At 36.2% G+C, this 24,338-nt stretch overlaps 1 protein-coding gene across 8 annotated transcripts in view; it reads left to right on the forward strand.

Annotated features, from left to right (window-relative positions):
• ATP9B (ATPase phospholipid transporting 9B (putative)) overlaps nucleotides 1-24,338 on the forward strand; it is a 167,107-nt gene that overhangs the window by 132,540 nt on the left and 10,229 nt on the right. For 6 of the 8 annotated variants that reach the window (XM_080339199.1, XM_080339205.1, XM_080339204.1 and 3 more), the window contains 11 exons: nucleotides 3,160-3,408; nucleotides 13,220-13,381; nucleotides 14,793-14,885; nucleotides 16,054-16,137; nucleotides 16,694-16,864; nucleotides 17,522-17,620; nucleotides 20,160-20,249; nucleotides 20,713-20,857; nucleotides 21,185-21,249; nucleotides 21,699-21,854; nucleotides 21,998-22,062. In XM_080339199.1, the coding sequence (XP_080195325.1) occupies nucleotides 3,160-3,408; nucleotides 13,220-13,381; nucleotides 14,793-14,885; nucleotides 16,054-16,137; nucleotides 16,694-16,864; nucleotides 17,522-17,620; nucleotides 20,160-20,249; nucleotides 20,713-20,857; nucleotides 21,185-21,249; nucleotides 21,699-21,854; nucleotides 21,998-22,062 (1,379 nt within the window). The remainder of the gene's footprint in view (nucleotides 1-3,159; nucleotides 3,409-13,219; nucleotides 13,382-14,792; nucleotides 14,886-16,053; nucleotides 16,138-16,693; nucleotides 16,865-17,521; nucleotides 17,621-20,159; nucleotides 20,250-20,712; nucleotides 20,858-21,184; nucleotides 21,250-21,698; nucleotides 21,855-21,997; nucleotides 22,063-24,338) is intronic. The other 2 variants (XM_080339203.1, XM_080339201.1) reach the window with 2 other exon arrangements.

Consider the following 24,338-nt stretch of genomic DNA (forward strand, 5'->3'; position numbering starts at 1 on the left):
ACAGTAATTATATCTTTGGAGATATTCATAAAGTATAGAATTGGAAAGCCACATTAGTTGGTATAACCAAGAAGAGAGTGAAGTGTTCGTGTGACATACAAGTGCTTGGTCTGGACAGTGTAGAAGAGGATTGCGGCTCTCTGCCTGTAGGTCAGTTGTGGGATGAAGGAGGAAGGTGGAATTCTGCAAGCATCACTTGCATCTCCTATATATATATAAACTATTTGGGTGCTTTCTGCAAACCTTTCTAGGCATCTGATTCTACTCTGAGATTAGGAAGGATTTTGTACTTTATTTCTTTATTTCTATTGTTTGAAATAGAAAAAAGTGACAGAAGAGGATATATATTATAGGTTAACTAAAATTTCCATATGTTGCTTACAGTACAATAATAAAACTTTATATACAAGTTCTTTTCCATAGTTAACTTGGATACACAAACATGACTGGCTGACCCAGTTTAATTTGGAGACTGACCCCCTTGTCTGTGTCCTCATTTTCTCATGTAAAAGGATTGTAGGATCAACGATTTATTTGAATCTTTAGTTGTGCTCTGTTTTGAACTATGGCTCCCTTTTCATTTGCTTAAAATAAAAATTTAAAAGTAGCTGTTTGACACCATACTGGACTCAGTTAAAACTATTTAGCTTTTGGGAAGAGAGACAGGAAGGAAAGCAGTGAAAAAGCAATGTATGTTTTAAGTTTTTAGTCTGCAACTTCAATTTATTTATTATTTCCCAATTCATCATAGTCCTTTGTCAGTACAGCAGTGAGTAATTGAGATGCAATAATATTCCTTGAGATGAGAATGGAGCTCTTTTACCTAAAGATCAGCAGTCCAAATCTGGTTCAGAATGGGTTACTGAAATGACTGTTACCTTATAATGGATTGTTTGGGTATTCACAGTAATAATTGTAGTAATAAATAATATTAACTGACAGTCTTGAGCTGACACACCTAGGTCTGACTGAGTTTGACAACTAAGGGCCAGTTATTTTCTGGAGGAGTCATACTTATTAACACTATTTTTGTAGTTTGCAGTTGAATAATACGCTATCTGAACAAAATTGCATAATTCCTGGAATTCTTAGTTGCTTACAGCTTTTACTAGTCTGATGTAAAATTTAGTGAGCGGTACCCATGGTTAATTTAAGTTTTTAGTAACTGTAACATATTTGGCACTGAAATTTTTAAAGTAGTAAAAGAAGTAAGAAGTGTGAGGGAGTCTTGTTGTTGTGGTGTGGTTTTTTGTTTGTTTGTTTCCCCTCATTTGTGGGAAAAGATTTGCCAAATATAAGCTTGTAGATGATGAAAACTTTCTTGGAATTTCCATTTTTTTCAGCTTTATATAACACTACTTGATGTTTAAATAATGCTTTAATTGTGTGTGTGTTGGTAGCAACTCTTTTAAACAGAAAAATGAATGTGTCTTGGTAACAAAACAAGAAACTATTAAACAATTGTTTCAGTCTGAAAAAGTATGGTGAGGTTTTTATTTAATCTCTGATAATAGAAGCTGCCAGTTAGCTAGGCAGTGGTTCTTGTGTGACATTGATTTTTATCTCTTGTTTGTGTTCTGTTTTGTTATTACAGTGGACCTACTAAACTATTGTCATCTTAATGTAACACACAAATCTATTATAACCTGATTATATTTCCCCACTGGAAGCATTTTGTGATAGAGGGCATAATCTTTAATGGAATTTGTGTGAAATTAAATTATACAAGCATCAATAAACATAACATAATTCAGAAGGAGTAAATCACCTTAATTTATTTGTGGCTGTAATGGCATCAGTGTTAGCAGAATGCAAATGCAAAGGTTTAAAGCAGTAGCTGAAGAGCAGTGCCAGATGAGCAGAAAGTTAAACCTTTTATTAGACAACACTGTAATTTGATGGGCAGAATGTTCACGGTTCAGCAGATTGCAGTCAGGAGGAAAAAAGGAGTGGTTTCTGAAGAAGTTTTCTGAGTTACCCTGGAGTGAAGAGAAGAGTGTTTGGTAGTACTGCTGATATATTTAATGTGCTGACTTGGTAGTGGGGGAGGACATAGGGAGAAAAAAAAAAAAAACAGAAAAAACAATAAAAAAGTTAAAACTAAAAAAAAAAACACACACAAAAAAACTCCATACCACCACTGAAGCCCCAAAAGAACCAAAGAAATGTTGTTTTCAACTAGTTATACTAGTTATATAGTACTTTCTCTTAAAAGATTAATTCAGTCATATACTTGAGCATTTCTGAAGGATAACCTAAAATAGTGCTAGTTTGCTGGTTAGGCAATAGTAATGTGGTCTTCAGATATGTGTCAATCTATTATTTTGCATTATTATTTTATTAGATTATTGAATTCTTGTAAGAACAAACAAATTTCAGCCTGCAACAAAAGCATACAAACTGTATTAGTTCATAAATAATATAGAAATTGTGTAGGTTATAAATTAAATCAACAATAGTTGTATTTTAATGACTCATAATATTTATACTTAACAATGATAGCTTGCTTTTGTTCTTTTGTTCCATATCAATGCAGTGGTCTTTAAAATACAAAGATTTGGCTGAAGATTTAAAAGAAAAGGTGGGGTTTTTTTAGTTTAATGGCATTGGAGTTTCCAATGTCTGAATGTAGGCAATGTGACAAAGAGACTACGGAAGAACAAAAACAAAACATCACCCTTGCAATTTTGGTTTGGCATTTCTGAACTCATCCAATTGATTTCTGGCGCAAATACTATTTAAAAAATAATTATTAGAATGTAAAGGACAATTGAGATGGGTCACTGAAAAAGGTGAATCCCGAAGTGAGGAATCAGGGTGTCCTGGAGAATCCAGTCAGCCCATTCACACCTTTTGCTGCATATGTTTTTTCATTTCACATTTTTCAATTGTCTTTGGGCTCTGTTAACTGAAATCTGACTACAAATGCAAGGTGACGAACACACAGTTAAGTATTTGTTCTACAGAAAAGCAGATGAGAGTTTTTATGAATCACAAACTGAATGAGTTAACAGTAGGTTATATAAAATAAATAAATGGTTACTCCCCTTATCATTTATCAACCTGTGTAAAGGGAGCAATCATATGCATATGTTAGTATTCACATTTTGCTTCCATTATTGGTCTTCGTTTTACTGATCATTGTGTTGGGTCTTAAAGGTGCACTCTCAGAACAGTGGAAACAGTACAAGTTCAACACCATCCAGGAAACCTCAGTCGTCTGCACCCAAAGTCCGCAAGAGCGTCACCAGTCGGATACACGAGGCGGTGAAGGCCATTGCACTGTGCCACAATGTGACCCCAGTATATGAATCCCGGGCTGGTGTGTCTGGAGAAACAGAATATGCAGAGGTGGATCAGGACTTCAGCGATGAAAATCGAACTTACCAGGCTTCCAGCCCTGATGAGGTTAGTATGCAAGGGTGAAAAAATGAATCTCTCCTAAAGAGCAGGATAAGCTAAGTTAAAAAGAGCAGAACTGTGAAAGGAGAGTGTTTAGGCCATGGTTTCTTTAAAATTAGCAGTAATCTGGTTTTATTTCCTCTACAACTGTAGGAATATTGGTATTTCTTTGTTACATAAAAGTGTTTTCAGTTATTTGACCAAAAGGTCTGTGAAATCAGTGTTTTGGGATCAATACTGTGTTGAGTATTAAATATTGAGTATTCTCAAAACATTAATCCATGTATGAATTATAGCATATACACGCACAAGGGAATATGAAACTGCTTTGAGTGATGGACAACTAGGTACATTAGCTAGAGAAACTACCAATTAGTGGAATGTATAGATTCTTAACAGGAAAAAAAAAAAAACCCACACAACCTCAAATACTGCTATAGAAAAGCTTTTGAACTTTAAGCACTAGGCAGCTTCATAATCTTCAGAGTTCAGTCAAAACTGCATCAAGTGTAGCACAAATTTAAAACCCCATTTCAATAAAAATAAGCATTTGACTTCTATTGAAATCCAAATTTTAAACAAATCCCACTGCTCTCAGCAGATTTTAGTTACTGTTACAAGTAATCCTGTTTTGGGGCCTAACTTGATTTCCTAAAATTCAATCTAAAAATATATGAGAAGAGAGAAGCAAAGCTCAAGTTTCAGAATACTGCAAAGTAAGCATGAAAAATACAATCCATTTTGGTTTCTTAAAACATGTATATACTTGATACAGAAAAATAGAGGTATTGAGTATTTTGAGGTTGGTTTGCCTCTTAAGGTGAAGGAGGTTGAGGGCTGTCTTTCTTTTAAATATATTCTAGCAGTGTCTGAAGCTTGGGTGTACTGTTAGAGATGTAGCCACGGTAGCTTAGTCATAATCAAAGCAAGGTTGTTCTAAGATGTGAAGGAGGGAGTGTGTATCTTAAAGCCTATATATTTTTCTAGATATATAAGTTGATCTAATACAAGATAATATTTCTTCAACAAACTTCTTCTTGCCACAACATAGTCTATTATTATTATTGGTCTATATTTGGTTTACACGTATAGCACCATATGTAATACTAACAAAACTTCAGCAATTTAAACTACGAGCTGTAATTGTTAAAAGTAACAAGCTTATAACAAGTATTTTTAGTAATGTAAGAAATAAAATTAACCAAACTAGCAGGTATTGCATGCATTTCAGATGCTATAAACACAGTTCATAGTGTCAAAGGACTGTAGAATATAAAGAAGTGGCTGTTTCTCAGTGATTAAAATGTGGCAGTCGAACATTTTTTAAAATAAACTTTGGCATGACTTGAGATGCTGCTCTTTGGCTAAAATCAATAATCCATAATATTCTATGTGTTGTTATATAGTGTGAGTTGATCTGCATTATGAATTGAAAATGCTGGAAGTAGATTTTTTTATGCCATAGATACACTGTAAATATAGTTTGTTAGTGTAGTTGTATAATGTTTGACTTGTATTATGCACATGTATACAAATTTTCATAGGCCCATTCATGTTCACCAAATAGATCAGCTAATGAGCCTGTGAAGTATTATTAAATATAATGAGAGACTGCATAAGCACGTATCTATCTCTGAAGGTATGCTGACAGCTATGGATTAAGTAAACATTTTGTTTTAACAGCTCAAGGTATCACTAAATCAGATGAAGAGACGTTAAATTAAGAGAGACTGAGTTTTTCCTCCCACTTGCTGTTCTGTCCCTCTGAGCTTCTGCATATTCATTCGATTGTTTGCAACCTGAAAATATTACCATAAGGAGCAATTTTACTCCTGTATTTGCTAAAGGAAACAGCTGTAAGACAAGAATTGTGCAAGTGATACCCTAGGAAGACAGTAGGGAATTTGACCTTGGAAAGAGAAAAGGAAAGTTCCTAAATGTTAACACGACAGAACTGGGACTCCAGGTGGAAAGGGAAGTGGAAGGGGAAATAATCAACAACGAAACTGTTAGTGCTTCAAGGAAGAGGAAGCACAGGTATCCTTTTAATAATGGTATTTTTTAATCATCTTGACCTGTACATTCGAACTACCTGACAGTGAAATAAAAAACTTAAATGTTTAGAGCAGACAGCATTAAATTTCGTTTTCATTTCTGAAAAATAACGCTGGAAGCACTAGTAAAATTATCATCTTGAATAAATATGCTATAATAAAGTGATAAATTGATGCTAAATGGAGTCTTATAAAAAGATGAAACAAAAAACCAACCAAACAAAAAAATCTAAACAGCGTAAAAATTGCAGCATGACAGCAAAAACCGTAAGAGTTGAAAGACTAGCAAGCCTTTATCATAATTTTTTAAAGAGTTCTATTGATGCAATGTTTGCAAATCACTGGAGCCTAAGGAAAATAATGTAAATGGTTCATTATTTAGCTTATTGAACTTTCCTGCACTTAGGTTGACGGATGATGCCAATGTTTCCGAATCACCAAAGTACCATTTTAAAAGCATTTTTTATTGAGTAAAGTGCTTTGAATATTGCACCCTGGAGCTTTATTTAGGGAAATGGTTCAATTGATGTTTTCTTTTTAACCTCAGCACTGACCTATCACAACATATTTGGTTAATAAGCAACATTATCATTTAATAGACTTAACCAGTTTTATTCAGTTTTACAACTCTGTTCTCTTAGATTTTGTTTATGGATCTGGTTTGATTACAGTTTTTTGAAAAAAAGATGTTATTTGCAAAGTTGTCTGTTACTTATATAATATTGCATGATATCACAATAGCGTATAAAGAGCAGAGAACAATGTGTAAGTATAACCTATTCTTCCATGTAGGAAAGTATAAGAAGCAGTTTAGTAATATGATGACACACTATACACTTTAGGAATTGACTTGAGGAGTTCATTTGAAATTCTTCACATCTATGTGTCTATGTGTACATCCATATACAGATAAAACATAACCATAACAAAGTATGCACATTTAGAAGTAGGTACATTCATAATAAAAGATGTATTTATCTATTGGTTGCTTATCCTGAGATAAGCAACTGATTTTGTATTCATAATGTGAACCCTACTTATGCCAGGCTCTTTGTTTCTTATGATAAGTGATCAATATTTCATTTTCTCTGAAAGACTGGAAAGTTTCATTTGTCTGTCACTTGTCCTCTACAGCCGTAGCATAGCAAACAATAAACATTCACTGAGAACTCACTGAAAAAAAGTGAAAACAGCTCTTACTTGACCATCACGGATGTGGGTTCAGCTCATGTGTAGAAAGCCAGCTACCCTAATGTAATGAACAATCATAAAAGGATATAAGCTAAGCAGGTAAAGGAATGGAGTTCAGAGGTCACAGACCCCAGCAATTCAGGGGCATGCTGTGAAAAGGAGCCTTTGAAGACCTTTACTCCCCTTTGGTCAGAAAAGACTGATCAATCACGATTCCTAATAACTGCTTACTCTCATAAGCCAACTATTTATTGGTTATACTTTGTCCTGCACTGTTATATTCTCAAGCATTTCTAATTCCAGGATTCTGAATATTTAAATACTACTTGGAAGTGCGGTCAGTTGTTTAATTCCAACATTTCTGTCCAGAGACAACAGAGTTGCTAAAATTAATTACAAGGATACAAAGCCAATCATTTAAAAACAGACAAGGAAATGATATGCCCGTGGTGAAACAGCTTTTGTGTTTACAAAAGTGAAGCTGTAATGTATGAGACATGTTGTATTGTTTAATTCATTTTATTGTGTGTGCTTATTGAAGCGAGACTAATTGTGTTGTTTTGTCAATGTATTGTGAAAAGCAAATCATTCAGTAGCATAAAACCATGACTTTTGTGACCTTCGAGACCTACAAAGAATAACTACTCCATAGCTTGTCTTGAATATTGATTGGCAGTTTTTTCACATGATCAACCTGTATTTTTAAGTTAATAATTTTAGTTTAATTATGAAGTTTCTCCATGAAAAGTGGTGAACTGCAAATGTTCATTATCAAATCATTGTTCATAAATACAAACAAATTAATGCTGATTGGAAACATATGTGTGTCATACACTCAGGCAGTAGGAAAAATAAATCTCTCTGCTTCTTCCCTGTTTCCAAACCAATATCCTTAACTGCTAAATAAGACACATACCAACTCTGTATACCTTACATGGCAACCTGATTTTGAAAGTAGATTGTATTGTCTGAAGTGAAGATGCTCTTAAATACTCTGAAATATATGAAGGTTGGTTTCATAAGAATTATTCTAAGCAGCAAAAGTAGCACAGAAAATTTCCATCCCTAGTCCTTCTTTCTCACCCTACAAATTGCTCCCTCATATATGACAAAACCTTCAAAGCCTTTATTTTTGTGGGTCATTTTTCAATTTAAGTGGTCAGGTTCATAGCATGGCGTCAGAAAATCTGTCAGCACAACTGTGGGGAACTCCCAGACTGCTGGATGGGGTGGAGAAGAGCTGCCAACATCTGCTGTGAGGTGGTGGATCTTTTTCTTAAATGGATATTAGCTCAAGGGGGAATATTGTATGTTGAAAGTGACAATGAGTTAGTCATAAACTGTTTTGAGCAATGCTTGGGAAATATTGAGCAGTTAGATATTTCTGCGAGGGTGCAGCAGTGGCAGGCTGGCCCAACAGGAAAGGGAAGCAAGGAGCTAAACTTGATAGGCAGGTTGCTTAGAGGCAGTGACCTCAGTGAGGAGGTGGACAGTCTCACAATATTCAACCATGGTGAAAACATCATGTATTATGATAGAAACCAGAGACAATCAAGAGTATTGATTGTTGTACAGGTCTGTGATGATGAGGCATGTCTGAATTCAAGCCAAGAAGTCAAATCATTAAGTCAGGATCAGGTCTCAAGATAGGAACCAGCATTAGCCACAGTCTGGTGATTGCAAGGGGAGTTCATGGCAGTGAGTCGGGTCCAAAGCCAGGAGGTCCTGCCTGCCTGTCAGGGCCAGGTCAGCAGGTACATGGCCAGGCGTGGGCATAGCTGCAACATGACTGCAGTGTAGCTCTCACAGGACCAAGTGTGAGAGCCAAGTGAAGGGGAGGGCAGCCTCCATGGAGGCTTCTTCACACTTTCTTCATCACAGCTCTTAACAGCAAGCTGGCCTTGAACACAGCTGGTTAAACTCCTAGGTAGGAGGATGCACTCAGGGCCTTGACAATTTTGGTCTAAATAGGGTTTTGAATATTTATTTATTTTTTTCATAGAAATACATTGCTGTTCTGCCTTGGTTGAGAAAAGATTATGTTTGAGTCAAGTAAATATTCAATCTCTGTTTCAATTTACACAAGCTAAGAGTGGGGTGGGTTGTTTGATTGTGGTGTTTGTTGGGTTTTTTTCTTCACTTCTGCTTTCTATCTCTAACTATTCTATTATAAAAAAATGAATGAGTGGATTAGGTTCCTAAGACCAGCTAATTTTCAAATAGCCCAGAATTCAAAGGGAGCGGTAGTAGTATGGTGGTTTGTGTATTCCAGTTCTGATTGATGTAGTATCTAAAGCAAGGAAGAACAGTCTTAAGGCATTTTACGGTCTTCTGCCAAGCAGAAACATCCTGTTAGGATTGATCCAGTAACGGAAGGTCTTCAGGATTCAGCAGGTTGCTTCAGATACCTCACTGTGTGCCCAAGGCAAGGCGAGTTTCATTTTTTCAAGTGGCGGTATCACATTTCCTTCAACTGGGACTTCATGCCGTCATGCTCCCAAGATGACAACTGGAGGTAGTTACATTTTCCACAGAGCAAATGGACTCAGTGTTGCGGTTCCCCAAATGGAGAATTAGTAATACGTGGGTGATAACCGATATTTCTTGTTGGTCCAGAGGAAGCTAAGGAGGATATTAATCTGAGAGGGAATGTGAGCGACCTTCCTTGTCTAAGTTATTCACCCTCACAGGGAGAGGTCAGGAGAATTCAGAGATGGGCCTCAAGCTATGTAGGGAACAGTCCTGAACCTACTGACTGAATGGCCTAAAGCCATCTAACACCATTCCAGAGAGGATCAAACTCCTGTTATTTGATAGGGCAGGGAGGTACTTAACTCTTTCATCCTCAGAGTTGAAAGTAAATAAAGATATGGCTGATACTTTCAGTGCTTTCTACAGACAATCTCATTTACCTTATTTTGATTTTTTACTCGTCTGCTTAGATATTTGTAGCATTTTCTGCTGCATAATTATTTTCATTAGAGTTATTAAATGGGAGCCATAGGCTAAGAGAACTTATTGTAGAAGAGACTTTTTCCTTAAAAAATAATTTTTAAATGTTGGCTCCAAAGTTAAAAAAAAAATCACTTAGAATGCAATAGCTTTACCATAAAATTAAATATACCAAGGTTTTTGTGGCCTATCAATTTACATGTTTTCTAAAGTTAAGGTTTTTTTAATGTCTATTAGTATTTATTTTATATTAAAATCAGTGTAATTAAACATGCAGTTCTGAATCTACAACAGGAATAATGGATTTGGGTTTTCTTCTGTGCTTGATATGGGATTTTGTGGCTGATAAAATAGGTAACTGCATCATTGTCACTTAACCTTCTGTACTTTCTAGAACTTTCTAGAAACTACCCAAGATATTTGTAAGTGGCTTGTTTTGATTTGGTTCTGTAAATGAACATTACTAAGAAAATGGGGTGATTATGTCCCCCAAACCTGGAACTAGTATGCAGGGCTGCCATTGCCTATAACAACACTGCTTCTGAAGTTTCCCTTCTTATGCCCCTCTCAAGACACACACATTTCTCGAAGAAGCTGCTTCCACCTCCTGTGCAGGTACAGCTGTAGGTTATGTTGTGGGTTGCGCCATCACTGCTTCAATTGAAAGTGTTTCCTTATGAAGTTTCCAAATTTGAGAGGAAATCTGAGCTGTCATGATTGAAGAGTTTGATATATGAGGATGTGATCTATGGAAGCTCTGAGAGTCAGGTGGGCTCTAGTGAAGAGATACTGTTAGCACAAGCAACCAGAGCTCAGCAATGGACGTGTGGTAAATAGAAATATCTGAAAGGTCTTTGAGTAAGAAACACTAAACAAGAGGTGTTTCTCTTCCATTCCATAATGCAGGTATTTGCTACCTTCATTCTTAGGTTGGAAGTTGCTTCTTTGACTTTCTTATGTGAGAGGTGGACAGTTGTCCCTACACTTTGGATTGCTACTGGGTGGAAGACACCACAGAAGCTCTTGGTGACTCCAGCTACATTACCTGTCCTGGGTATACTGCACAGTTAAGGGGTTCAGGTGTACATCTGTGTCTCAGTAGTGGGACAACCCTGTGTCTGCCAAAGTACTTCTGTCTCCTGGGCTGCCCATTTCCATAGAAGGAAAGCTTGGTGATAAGCCATACAAGATCCACAAAATATTCAAATAAGTCTCTAACCTGAATGCAGGAAACTTGACACGTTTCATCCTTGTGTGTTAGGAAATAATTGGTTATTGACAAATAAATATTATAATTAGAATAGGTTTTCTGAAGCAAAACGGTAGCATCACCAGCGAACACTTTTGTGTTCATCCAACCTTTGGTTGTTTTATCTGACTGCGCCTAATATGTCAAGCTCTGTAGAAGCCACAGTCATACCTAGCATTTACCTGGCATTTTAGGGTCTCTTGATGTGTGCGCACTAGATTGCAAGACTATTTTAATGTAAGATTTCAGAAATGTATTGGAGAATATACTTGTAGAGGGAAAACCTTACGAACAGAGACTTACCTGAGAATCCTTTTTCTGAACTCTGTATAGCTAGCCATTCAGTATATATTTATTTGTTAAGATTTATAATTTAGATTTTCATGCCATCTGTGAAGTACTTTTTTTTTTAATATATATATATGTTTATTTTAAAAGCTTCAGATATTTAATGGTAAGATATGGCTATGTTCTGAATGCTGTTAAGATATAGCTCTTCTGGTTCATTCTGAATCATGAGAATTAATGTCTTGCTTCCATGTTTGTTCCATTGCCTTTTAGACATCTGTTTGAATTTTGAGCCTTATTGACTATTTCTGCTGTAGTAGTTGCACTGAACAATTCTAAAGAAAAAAATAATGTGTATATATATATATATATATATATATATATATATGCAGTTGTGTGTAAGCCAGGTATAAGAATCCAAACTGACTGTGCTACAAAATGCTAATTCAGATGGTAGGTGAAACCAAGCAGAAATGAAATATTAAACAGATGTGAGTCACCAAATATAGAACACTTAAGTCCTAGTTGCAAAGGGACGCAAATAAGATGATAGGGTATTAGTAGAAAGATGCAATTTACAGGTCAGAATGTAATAGTAACCTTTCACTGTGAAAATTGAAAATTAACCTTGGGAGTATTGGATCATTTACAGCTTATGTGGTACTTCTACTGAAGAAGAAAAATCTCTGAAAAGTCTTCCTGCGATTTTCAAGATTTTTAAAATGGTGCTTTTCAAAGGGTGTTCTTTTCTGTAGCTGCATCTTGCTGTATTTTCTTCTGGTGATGCCTGTACAGATGACACTACTAGGGTTTCTTAGGGGGTCATACAATTGGGGTTTTTTTTTTCAATTTTAAATTTTCATAAGAAGCTTTGGAGATTTACTTGCTTTGGGTGAAATTTTTAATGACCATTGGTCATCATGTCTATTGAACTTATCAAGGGATTTTGCTAATTGCATACCTTTTATCAGACTGCTTGTTTGTTGTTGGGTTTGGTTTTTTTTTTTGTCTTTTTTGGAGATTAATAGCAGAGGCAGGTTCCATAAAAATCATGTGAACTTCATTGTAATTACCTCTCTAGTAATTTAAAAATCTGATTTCCAATAATGATTAGCATTTGGAAAAATAAAAATAGAGTTGAGGAGGAGATTTTTTTTTTTTTAATCAAAAACTTCTTCAGATATGGAATATGGCTTGTACATAAAGAAACAACAAAGCAGTTTTCCTAAAGTATTTTTTTTTAAGGAATAAACCACCTGGTGATAGAAAAATATCTAGTGCATTATCCAAAGCATAACATAGAAAAAGCAGAATCTAGATGTCATGCACTTTAAAACAGTAATTTATTTTTTTTTAAAGTGAATCTGTAGTGTATGCATTTAAGATGCCATGTAGTAGTAGCTAATAGTTATTATTGTATAATGTAGCATTTCTGGGTTTGTAAAAGGGACTTTTACAAGCACGCTGTGGGATTTGTATTGTAAGCTTGGTTTTCATCTCATTTGATATCGTAAGAACTCAATTATATTATTGTTGAAACAAAGTAATTAAATTACACATGTGAACAAAGTAAACTAAAAATAAGATCCTTTTCTTCTCTATTTCATATTACAGTGTCTCAACTTGCATGTTATTGTGGATCTAATAAAATATTTTATATGGAAATACTCCCAAAATCTTTTACTTACATAGTGGTGTCGTTGGTACAGAAATTGTATTCTAGTTTTACATCATTTCTACTGGATGTCCTTTAAGTATCGTTGAATATATATCTGGGTTTTAAAATTAGAACTGTTATTTTTGAACAGTATCTTCTAAATACCTCATTTTCAGAAATAATTTCAAGTAAGTTTTTATATTCTTCATAAGATTTTTTTGTAGGCTTCTGAAAGAAAATACTCATTTGCTGTATTCAGATTTTGTACTCAGTCTACTGCTATTCATGGGTTTTTTTCTAGATTCTTGGAAGAGTTTAGACTTTCACTGTAGCAACAGTTGTTTGGCTTTCACCTAATTTATACAACGGTATAATAGAGCTTTCACACTTAAACATTTCTCTTTTGTCCTTTTCTTCCCCCGTTAGGTTGCCCTGGTGCAGTGGACAGAGAGTGTGGGTCTGACACTGGTCAGTAGGGACCTGACCTCAGTGCAGCTGAAGACCCCGGGCGGACATATCCTGACCTACTATATTCTGCAGATCTTTCCCTTCACTTCGGAGAGCAAGCGCATGGGGATCATAGTTAGGGTAATGTGGGGTGTGTTCTAGGCGTTGGGTTTTATTTCTCAAAAATGTTTTAACTGGATGTTTATTTTTATAAAATATAATAGAAACTTGATCCTTTAGGGAATGCATTTCACAAGATTTTCAAATGGAAAGTACACCTTTGACACAGGTACACACGAGATACTAGGCAAGCAATTGCAGAAGAACCAGGCTAAGGTGATGTTGCAGAGAGCTTTGTAAAGGACAAACTTCACTTACATGGAAGCGTGTTAATTTCCTTACTTCACACTCAGCCTTTGCTGCTGCATTTAATTTTCCATTTTTCTTTCATACAAAATATGTTGCCTCTTCAAGAGATAAATTAATGGCTGACATTTCTTAGAATAGTGGTTAGCAGCTTTCTATATTACTAGTGCTGCTGCTTTTCCAGACCTAGTACTGATACCTGAAATGGCATGCATACAGAGCACAGCCCACAGGGTCTAAGATTTACAAGACAGATGCCCAGTTGGGAGTGTGGTAATGATCATGAAAACCTCAAATACAAGGAAGCCACACCACCATGCTGAAAGCAAGGTTTAAACCTCTGTGAATGTTAAGTCATCTGCACCACATACTTCTACCTTCTCCCTGCCTAAAATCAGACACTGTAGCAGAACAGCTTCAGACAGTATTGTTAGATGGTTAGATCAGTACCAAGACCCAGTTAAAGGGGTGTCAAACTCATCCCAATTTTTATTTGCTCATGAAGACAAGCCAGATGTGCCATCAGCCTTAGAAAACGGTACTTCTCGCAGAATATGTGCATGCTCAGGTCTGAGGAGGACTGGTTAAGTCTACATTTCATTAGGTGAGGTTGGCACTAAGAAGCTTGCAGATGAGACTAATCCATTCCTTCTGCAACAGACTATACCTCAGAAAGTCCTGATTTGAATTATATTTGCCTGTGTATGAGTTCTCTGAATATGCAATGTGGTTTTCATCATTAAAACATCTGTAGCAGGCATTTACACTAAGTTATTTGTGAACTTTTAATTACTTCTGTATTTGAAAGACACAGAAAACTTTCTGTTGTGGGTTAGATAGTATGTGCCACCAGAGAAACAAAATACTTCAGTAGTTACATGGGGCATAACAGTGATAAATTAGAACTTAGATGGGCAGCTTAGGGGTGCTGAGAATGTTACATAGACTTCAGTTAGAATGCATCTTCTTCTATCATTAAGTAGGGAATATGGATCTCAGTGGAATCAGAGATGTTGTCATAACATCAGCAGATAAAACTTACCTGCCTCTTGGCAACTTACCTCATCTTTTTATAAATGATAATCTATTGACTGCTTCAAAAGCGATTAGGTTATTTGTAGGTAATTGTTTTGACTGTATAAACAGATTTTATTTTTTCCCCTCTATTTCTTTTGTACAATTTTAGGATGAATCTTCAGGAGAAATTACATTTTATATGAAGGGTGCAGATGTTGCAATGTCCACTATTGTACAGTACAATGATTGGTTAGAAGAAGAGGTAAGAAACAAAATCAAAATTTATAAGAACTAAAAATTTTTATTAAAAAAAAAAAACAAACAAACAAAAACCAGGTTTTTTTTCAAATAGGTTTAAAGGAGAACCTGAGCCAATGCAGTAGTGGAGGCTGAAGTTCAATTACGTATATCCTGAATGGGTTTTAAGGGATTAGAATTATTTCTATTCTTGAATAACCCACAGGAAAAGCAAAGCTAGTAGTCATAGTAGAACATGTTCCTACTTAAAACAAAGAAATTTGTTTTTCATTGACTGACCTTTCACATAAAACCTAATTACTTCTAAGATGTATTCTGCTATAAGCCTATTTATCTGGAAATGCCTTTGTTTTATCAAATCCTACAGTGAGGTATGATTATGAATTACAAAGCTTAATAAGGGTTGCAGCCAAGTTAATAAATGTGGCAAAAAATATTTTCAAATGTAAAATAGCTAGTGACTCAATTTCAAAACTGATTAATTATTTTCACTGTGTGGCTCTAGTAGGTACCAGCAATCATCTTATTTTGACCCTACATACAGACAATATGTTAATACAATGATTACACCATGTATGTTCATAATGGTATTGGCAATATGAATCAATATCTGCTGCAGGGCAGTTTGATTTATTTGGGGACATGAATAAATTAAATTCCCTCAAGACCGAGCAAAATGTCATAAAAATTACTTTTGGCGATAATGATGCACAATTAATTGTAAAATACTTGTTTAATTTATTTGGCTTTATGAGGTCAAATCAATAAGTGTTTTGCACTGGACAGCCTTGTTTTTCATTAAGACATGCTATTCCATGGCTATTTTTAATGTGTAGATATTTTTCTGATGAGAGGTATGTTCAGAGGAAAAAGAACATGTAGCTCTGTTACATGCCTCAAATAGTTTTAATTTATTTTAAAGCTTCAACCTAAAAGAGTTTTTCTTTAAGCTAGGAGAGGAAATCTAATTGGCTTACCAGTAGCATATGACTTCATTTGGGGGACCTGAAATGTAATTGCTTCTTGTTCTGTTTGCGGCTTCTCCAAAATAATCTAAGAGTCTAAAGGAACACCAAAAGTTATGGTACAGATATGCTCTTTTAGCATATAGTAGTAAATGTGTTCATATGGTTGAATATTTGCATAACTGTTCTGTGGTTTGGTCCATTTAGTGTGGTAATATGGCACGAGAAGGACTGCGTACACTGGTTGTTGCCAAGAAATCACTGACTGAAGAACAGTATCAAGATTTTGAGGTATGAAGGGACAGAATGATCTTGTGCTTCACCATATTTAGTTACTTCAAGGGGAAAATTCCTCTTTTTTGTTCTATTTAGGTGGCAAAAACATGATTCATATTTAAAACACCAATAGTCAATGTATGGCAGACAATATGTTAGAGGTTATATCATTCTTCAGTGATTCTTCTGCAGTCATACGTAGAATACTGTCTTGCTTTATTATGTGACTGGACAGTATTTTCTCAGAAGGTTAATTCTGTAGCTTCAGCATGGCCTTTCTTAGGTCATTCTGTATATCTTTTTTTCATGTACTTGTTCTCAAAGATAAAGGCAGTTCCTGCTTAGATTCTGTGATGCCTCATTCTTAATAGTTGTTCAAAAGGCATTCTCTTGAACTGATTTGTCAAAAAACCCATGTCTAATATTGGGTATAAAGTAAAATTCGATCTTGTAATCTTGTTCTTCATTAAAGGTATTTGAAGACTAACATCTAGCCTAATGAATCCATATAATAACTGAATGTATACTTTGAGTCATAGCAAACTGAGAAGTTTTGTGTTTTTGCAAACAGAGTCGATATAACCAAGCAAAGTTAAGCATACATGATAGAAACCTGAAGGTTGCTGCTGTTGTAGAGAGTTTGGAGCGAGAAATGGAATTGCTGTGTCTCACTGGAGTAGAAGATCAGCTGCAAGCAGATGTTAGACCAACTCTAGAGATGCTAAGAAATGCTGGAATAAAGGTACTAAATACATACTGCTGACACAACAGGTTGTTTTTTATCTTTTTTTTTTAACAAGACTTGAATTATGTTTGTCTGTAATCAGGTTCATTCAAAGTAAGAAATGTCTTCGTTGCAGTTCTGTGTGGTCAGTGAGCAGGTTCTCTTTTGAGCTTTGGGACTGTAATTCTTCCTCCAGGATCTGCTGTCCCGTTGCTTGGCAGCTGCTTTCTAATAGATTCTCACTAGGGTCGCAGACTGCTGTGTCCCGTAATTTTGCTGACAAATGTTCTTTCTCCTGTAGCTGTCTGCATCCTCACTCTTTTGATCAAGGTAGTACCAGGGCCATAGGGAAAGGCTTGTATGCTTCTATGCTGTTCAGCTAACACCACTGGGTTTCCCCAGAGTTTCATCTTGTCTTCATGTAAATTGAGACATTGGTGCTTGTGAGAAGGGAAGGGGCATGGAGCTGCCTGCAGTAAAGACAGTTTTCTGCTTTGTGTGTTACTGCAGTAAAAACTACTCATGAATTTTAGTTTAAAATGCATTTATCAGTATATTTTCTCTGTTAATCTAATCCCAAAAGGTACCAGAAAAAGGTTGGAGAGAGATGTCATTTAGATTTCGAGAATGGGCATGTTAATGTCCAGTGGACTAAACTTTTACATTATTTTCCAGATATGGATGTTAACAGGAGATAAGCTGGAGACAGCAACTTGCATTGCAAAAAGTTCTCACTTAGTGTCTAGAACTCAAGATATTCACATTTTCAGACCTGTAAGTGTAACTCCAACTTTTTTGTTGGTTCATTAAAGGACAGCTAATAACAATGTTGCTTTATTTGCTTAGCAGTTGTCTGCTTGTTGAAAATTTATGATATATTGTGCTGAGTGTCATAATAATGGTTGAGTGGTACTTAGGTCTTTATTTAGGGATGTAGAATTACAAAGCATTGTTTTTCTTTAAGGGTGTTCGTTTCTAGATTTGTTGGTATGCAAGAGAAATGTTTGTAGCCATGTTCAGGTGACCCAGGTTCAACGTGCTTTTTACACTCTTCACATACATGGTGGACAGACATAGTAAAGGCACCTCTGAATAATAATGGAGAGGGGTCTATGTGAGGTGCTGAGCCAGCAGGAAAGTGTCCAGTAATTTAGGCTATCTGAATATGGTTCTTGCTTGTTTTAGCATTTTCATTAGTAGAACTCTTTAGATTCAAGCAGGGTTAATCCTGAATTAAACTGTGATGCCAACGTCCTCTGTATAGTCATAGTTCAAATCAGTATGAGAAAATTTGTTGTGTTTTTTTTTTTATATATATATCATTATGTGTATTTGCCCTTTATTTACAGACTGTTTAAGATAGTTGTTAGAAAGATGAACTGAATATCTTCTTATATACATTCTGATTATATTTGCATAGCATCAGCTCTGCTGAAGTCAAACAAAAATAGGTTTTCTGGATGTTGATTGATGCTCTGTGATCAGACATATGTCTGTGTTTGTTCTAAATGAAGCACTTGCACCTACAGAAATAATTATATGAATATAATTTACATGTAAATGTAGGTTCTTCTGAAGCATCAGACTGGCAAATTAGGCCCTGCAGACTACTATTTGCAATTAAATTATTAATGCTTCTGATAAAACTTAGATCAATTTTTGTTGACCTTTCCATGTTGTAACACCACAAATTAAGTCTTCCTGAACAAAATCTATTTAGTTGAGTCAGACTTTTATTTTCATTACCTCGACTGGTAATAAGAAATCAGCATAAAACTGTGTTAACTTAGAGTATGCAAAGTTTTAAATTAGTTAGAAAATGGATTTATACGGAATTATTTCTGTCGCTGTATTTGTTGCAAAGAAATAACTACTGGATTAATGTAAGAAAATACCAGCCACTTTAATGCTTCTATTTTAGTTATAAATTAGTAAATAAAAAATTATTTACTACTTTCGCTTCCCAAAAAATGCATTTTGATTTTAATGCTCTTCCTTTTTATTCTTAGAATCAGCTTCTTCATTTTGTATAGAAATTACCTGATACATTTGTCTAGAGGTACTTAAAAATAAAAAAATAGCTCTGTTAAGTGAAAGGTAGAACAGAGAGGCAATTACCACTCCAAGTGCTGACATCTCCTAATCGCTTTAATGCAAACAGATTATAATAGGCCAATGCAATCTGGTGTTCCTAACAGTTGGTAGACAAGGAACTTTTTCTTTACATGTTTAATTGTGGAAAAAGAGGAGAAAAAATTTTGAATTAGGGTGTGTGCATGGGCTTTTCTGTTTGCAGGTGCTTTTTGATGTAACTCAGTTATGTTTAGTAGTAGAGCCCTTCTGGAGAGAGAAACATCTTTGGACTACATCTGATTCTGAGTAGTGGTGGGCCAAAGACAAAACTTCAGGTTCATTGTAAAAAGATTCATATATTTTAAAAGTTATTTAATCAAAGTACTGACAGAGCCAAATTAGACATGTAATCAGAGTTTGTGTTTTATTCTGTTCTTGGAACTTTGTGTTGCATGATAGCTTAAAAATGTATTGAACTTTTATTGAAAAAAGCAAACAAACAAAACACAAACAAAACTGCCAGTCTCTTCAAAATCTGATTAAAATGAAAATTTTCCGTGTTTTGTGTTCTAGGTCAAAATCTTCCAAAATCCATTAGGTAACCTTTGACCATTTTTTGCATTTCACAGCAGGACCTTTCTGAAACAATAATTATGTAAATTAAAAAAATCTATTATGTTGGTTTGTATTATACCACTTGATCCTGCTTGCACATTCATGGAAGATCCAAAAGGATTAGTAATAGTGAGCATTTTTATGTGCCTTTTGGCATCGGTGTCTACTTACCCAAACTGAAGCAACTATTAATGTGAACATTTTGCATGATTCTAATAACAGATTTTACTGATTAAATAAAAGGATTGGGGTTTGCTTGGGGTTTTGTCTCTCTTTCCGCCACCCCCTCTACTCCCAGCCCTGCCAAGATAGAAAGACTCAGGTCAGCTTGAACTTAAGTTATTTCATTGTCATTAATTCATTAATTTTTAGCCCTGGTCTACTTGGTTGAAGAACCAGTTAAGCCGACTAGATAAATTTTTCTTGTTTGAGGATTACTTTTCACTCCACAAGATTTGAGGCTTGTGGTCACATCCTATGGATATTGGGTTTGCACTGGGATGGAACACTTGTTGAAAAAACAAGGCCTTCTGAGTATGAGTTCTCAAAAGCTGATTTATTGAGGCAGCTGGTTTTATTGAGAGTATAACAATCTTTTAAGTGAATGGAGTTTTTTTAATTGAAGGTTACCACTCGAGGAGAGGCTCACTTAGAACTAAATGCCTTTAGGAGGAAGCATGACTGTGCCTTGGTGATATCTGGGGACTCACTTGAGGTAAGAACTTGGTTTCTGTCAAATTACACTTATCTATATGCTTATGTTCAAAAAGTGAAGTATCAGTTTCTTCATGCTCTTAAAGATTTGTCCAATGTTTGCCCATACTTTATGTTGTGCTTAGAGATACTTCTGTTTTTCACTGAGTGCTAATTAGAGGATAAGCGTTCTAGATGGGCAAATATTATTGGTTCTCTGGTCTCCTATATGGTAACAGAATGGGATTTGTAAGTAGTGTGCTTTAGTTTTGCTCTCTTAGCCCCAAAACATGTTGGCTCTCTAAATGAAAGAGAATGTCAGTTTAAAATAATAAAGCCACAGTTAGGAGAATGTGGCTTTTTTCTCCCAGATGGATGTTGTGCAAGCAAAACTTCATAAAAGAATTATTTATACTGTGTTTTTATGTTAGACTGCATGTAGTAATATTTAATAGTAAGTAAATGCAAGTGTATTTTTTCCTTAGGTTTGTCTGAAGTATTATGAGCATGAATTTGTAGAGTTGGCTTGTCAGTGTCCTGCTGTAGTGTGCTGCCGATGTTCTCCCACTCAAAAAGCTCATATTGTGAAACTGTTACAGCACCACACTGGAAAACGCACATGTGCAATAGGTAACTGTTGGTATGATCTTCCTTTGCAGTAGCAAAAATTTGTAATAAGCAGTAGATGGCACCATTGAGAAATAGTTGAAACAAAAACAAGGAGAGTTCTTTAGCAACAGCCAAGTGTTATGTAGCTGTAGCAGAAAATGCCATTCCATGAGAAAGGTGTGGTTATCTTCTTTATTCTGGAGGAAAAAGTCATGATTGCTGAAGTAATTAATCATAATCCATAGAATGGTTGTAAGAACTTAAAGGTATGTAAGAGATTTCTGAAATACTGTAAGGCCAGGAGAGTGAAACCTCTGAAGAACTGAATATTACAGTGACATTTTCCAGGTGATGGAGGAAATGATGTCAGCATGATTCAAGCAGCAGACTGTGGAATTGGAATTGAAGGCAAGGTAATATTAACAGTTTCATTGTCAAATACGTGGCACGTAGTATACTAACATGGGATTAGAAGCTCTATTCTTAAACAGTAGTGAATTGATCATTTCTAATTAGAGTATGCTGTAAGATAATTAAAATACTTCATCTTCAAACTAATGTTTTCTTTTCATGTCCTCTGCTTTATCTTTCTAAATCCAAAAAGCAAGAAAAGCAGAAAACACTACCGTTATTTCTGTGTAAAACTTACCTGAAAGAAGCTGGATAGGTGATTAAACGTATTTGTTACAGCCACTGTGTCTTAGGATGTGCACAAGAAATTGTCTTGTGTGTCTTGTTGCAGGTTTGATTTCTGAAGCAGGAGCAAACTTGACTTAGCATTAATTGTCACTTAGAATTTTGAAACTTGAAACACATCTCTTACACTCGTTTCCATATTTGAAATATTTTTCGTTTGTTCTAGGAGGGAAAACAAGCGTCCCTAGCAGCTGACTTTTCTATCACACAGTTTAAACACATAGGTAGGCTGCTGATGGTACACGGTCGAAACAGTTACAAAAGATCAGCAGCACTTGGTCAATTTGTCATGCACCGAGGCCTTATTATTTCAACTATGCAGGTATTTAAAACTTTGTTTTCTGAGTAGTTAAAACCACTATGTCAGTCTTTGAAATGTCACAAAATCTTAATCTTTTGTCTTTATTGTAATATGTTGTATATAGAATTATATTAAAATGTATATATAATTATCTGCTTTTGTAGGCTGTATTTTCATCAGTCTTCTATTTTGCATCTGTTCCCTTGTACCAAGGATTCCTAATGGTAGGGTAAGTCAAAACCAAAAGTTATGATCTCTGGTAATCAATATATTAAACTAACTTTTAAAATAATATCACGCAGTTGAAGTCTGCTGCGTTTTTCACACATTTATCATTGGTATGCTACCAAAACCTGGCATGAATCTACAAAGAAAAGTCAAACTAGGTTGAATATGCACTATGTGAGGGGGGAAGCCTCATTATCAGTTCTCAAAAGAAAGGGATCTGCAGAGCCTTAGAAGGTACCATAAAACTTTTTTCATATATGGGGTAAAAACAGTAGAAGTCTCCCACATCAGTGTCAGCTGTTCCACAGATTGTCAAACAAGCCTCAGTGAGAATCACAGATACTTCTGTTCAAAGTGAAGCTGAAGCTACTGACTATGACATTTCCTCTGAGGCTGCACTACCCAAGTCCACTGCATGGGTTTCCCTTCAGGTGAATGGATGCGGGATTAGGAGCACCCTGGTCTTGTTGCAGAAGCTGCTTTGGTAATATGGTTCCCCAAGTCATACAGCTGAGAGACGTGCATATATTCATGTGTGTCCCTGTTCTCTGCCCCTTCTGGCCTAAGAGCTTCTTTTTATACTCCTTGTAAACAATAACAGCTTAGATGAACAGTAACTTAAATCAGTCAAATCAAGGTCTGATTACACCAGACCCTGCAGAGGCAGGCAGTAGACCCCTCCAAAATGTTTGTAAATTGTTGTGTACTTTTGAAAGTATATATCTGGCACGTGCATATACACAGCTGTTAAGCCTCTTGTTCATCTACCTACCTATACCGTGATGTTTCAAATATAGTGCTTGTTTTTTTCTCTAGTTTTCATGCCATCATCTATGGATGACTTGAAATGTCAGGTTCTTGAACTGGTTATCCAAAGTGCAAGTGCTGAGGGAGTGTGGTAATAGGTGATAAACTTTGGTGATATATGTAGAAGAAAAAGTACTGGTTTTGAATGTATAAAAGCTCTGTAACTTCTCAAAACTGGCAGCTCTCAGAAGCAGAAGAGCAGGTTGCAGTTGTAGAGCTGTACTGGTAAGCTGCCTCAGGAGTGTGTAGAAGAACCAGTTTAATTCACTTACATAAAAAGAATAATTGAACTCAACAGATCAGTTTAAAAACATTGTGACAGGAACAGAATAGCAAGCAGAATTGCAACCCTGGACTTCAGCAGGGCAAACTTCGGCCTTTTCAAACAGTTGCTAGGGAAAAATCCCTTGGGCAAGGCTGCTTGAAGGTAAAGGGGCCCAAGATAGTTGGTTAGTGTTCAGGGACTGCTTCTACCAGGCTCAAGATCAGAGCATCCTGACACGTAGGAAGTCAAGGAAGGGAGCCAGGAGACCTGTGTGGTTAAACAGGGAACTGCTAGGTAAGCTCAAGTGGAAGAGGAGAGTTTGCAAATCATGGAAGGAGGGGCTCACCACTTGGCAAGAATGTAAGGCTGTTGTCAGAGGGTGTAGGGAGGCAACTAGGAAACCTAAAGCCTCCTTAGAATTTAACCTACTGAGAGGGGTCAAGGACAACAGAAAAAGCTTTTTCAAATACATGGCAGATAAAACTAACACCAGAGGCAGTGCAGGCCCACTGACGAACGAGGTGGGTGCCCTGGTGACAGAAGATACAGAGAAGGCAGAGTTACTGAATGTCTTGTTTGTCTCTGTCTACACTGCCGGAGGCTGTTCTGAGGAGCCCTGTACCCCTGAGGCCCCAGAAGAAGTTGGGACAATGGAGGAGTTTGCCTCGATTGATGAGGACTGGGTTAGGGAGTAGTTAAGCAATCTGGACATCCATAAATCCATGGGTCCAGATGGGATGCACCCACGGGTGCTGAAGGAGCTGGCTGAGGTCATTGCTGGACCACTCTCCATCATCTTTGCCAAGTCTTGGGAAATGGGAGAGGTGCCTGAGGACTGGAGGAAAGCAAATGTCACTCCAGTCTTCAAAAAGGCCAAGAAGGAGGACCCAGGTAGTTATAGACCGGTCAGCCTCACCTCCATCCCTGGGAAACTGATGGAACAACTTATCCTTGGTGCCATCTCAGGGCATATCAAGGAAAAGAGGGTGATTAGGGGCAGTCAACATGGCCTCACCAAGGGGAAGTCATGCTTGACCAAACTCATAGCCTTTTATGAAGACATAACGAGGTGGATAGATGATGGCAGAGCGGTGGATGTGGTCTGTCTTGACTTCAGTAAAGGATTTGACACAGTCTCCCACAGCATCCTCACAGCTAAAATGAGGAAGTGTGGTTTGGATGATCAGGTAGTGAGGTGGACTGTG

This window comes from Nesoenas mayeri (genome assembly GCF_963082525.1).
Source record: "Nesoenas mayeri genome assembly, chromosome: 2".
Classification (NCBI taxonomy): Eukaryota; Metazoa; Chordata; class Aves; order Columbiformes; family Columbidae; genus Nesoenas; species Nesoenas mayeri.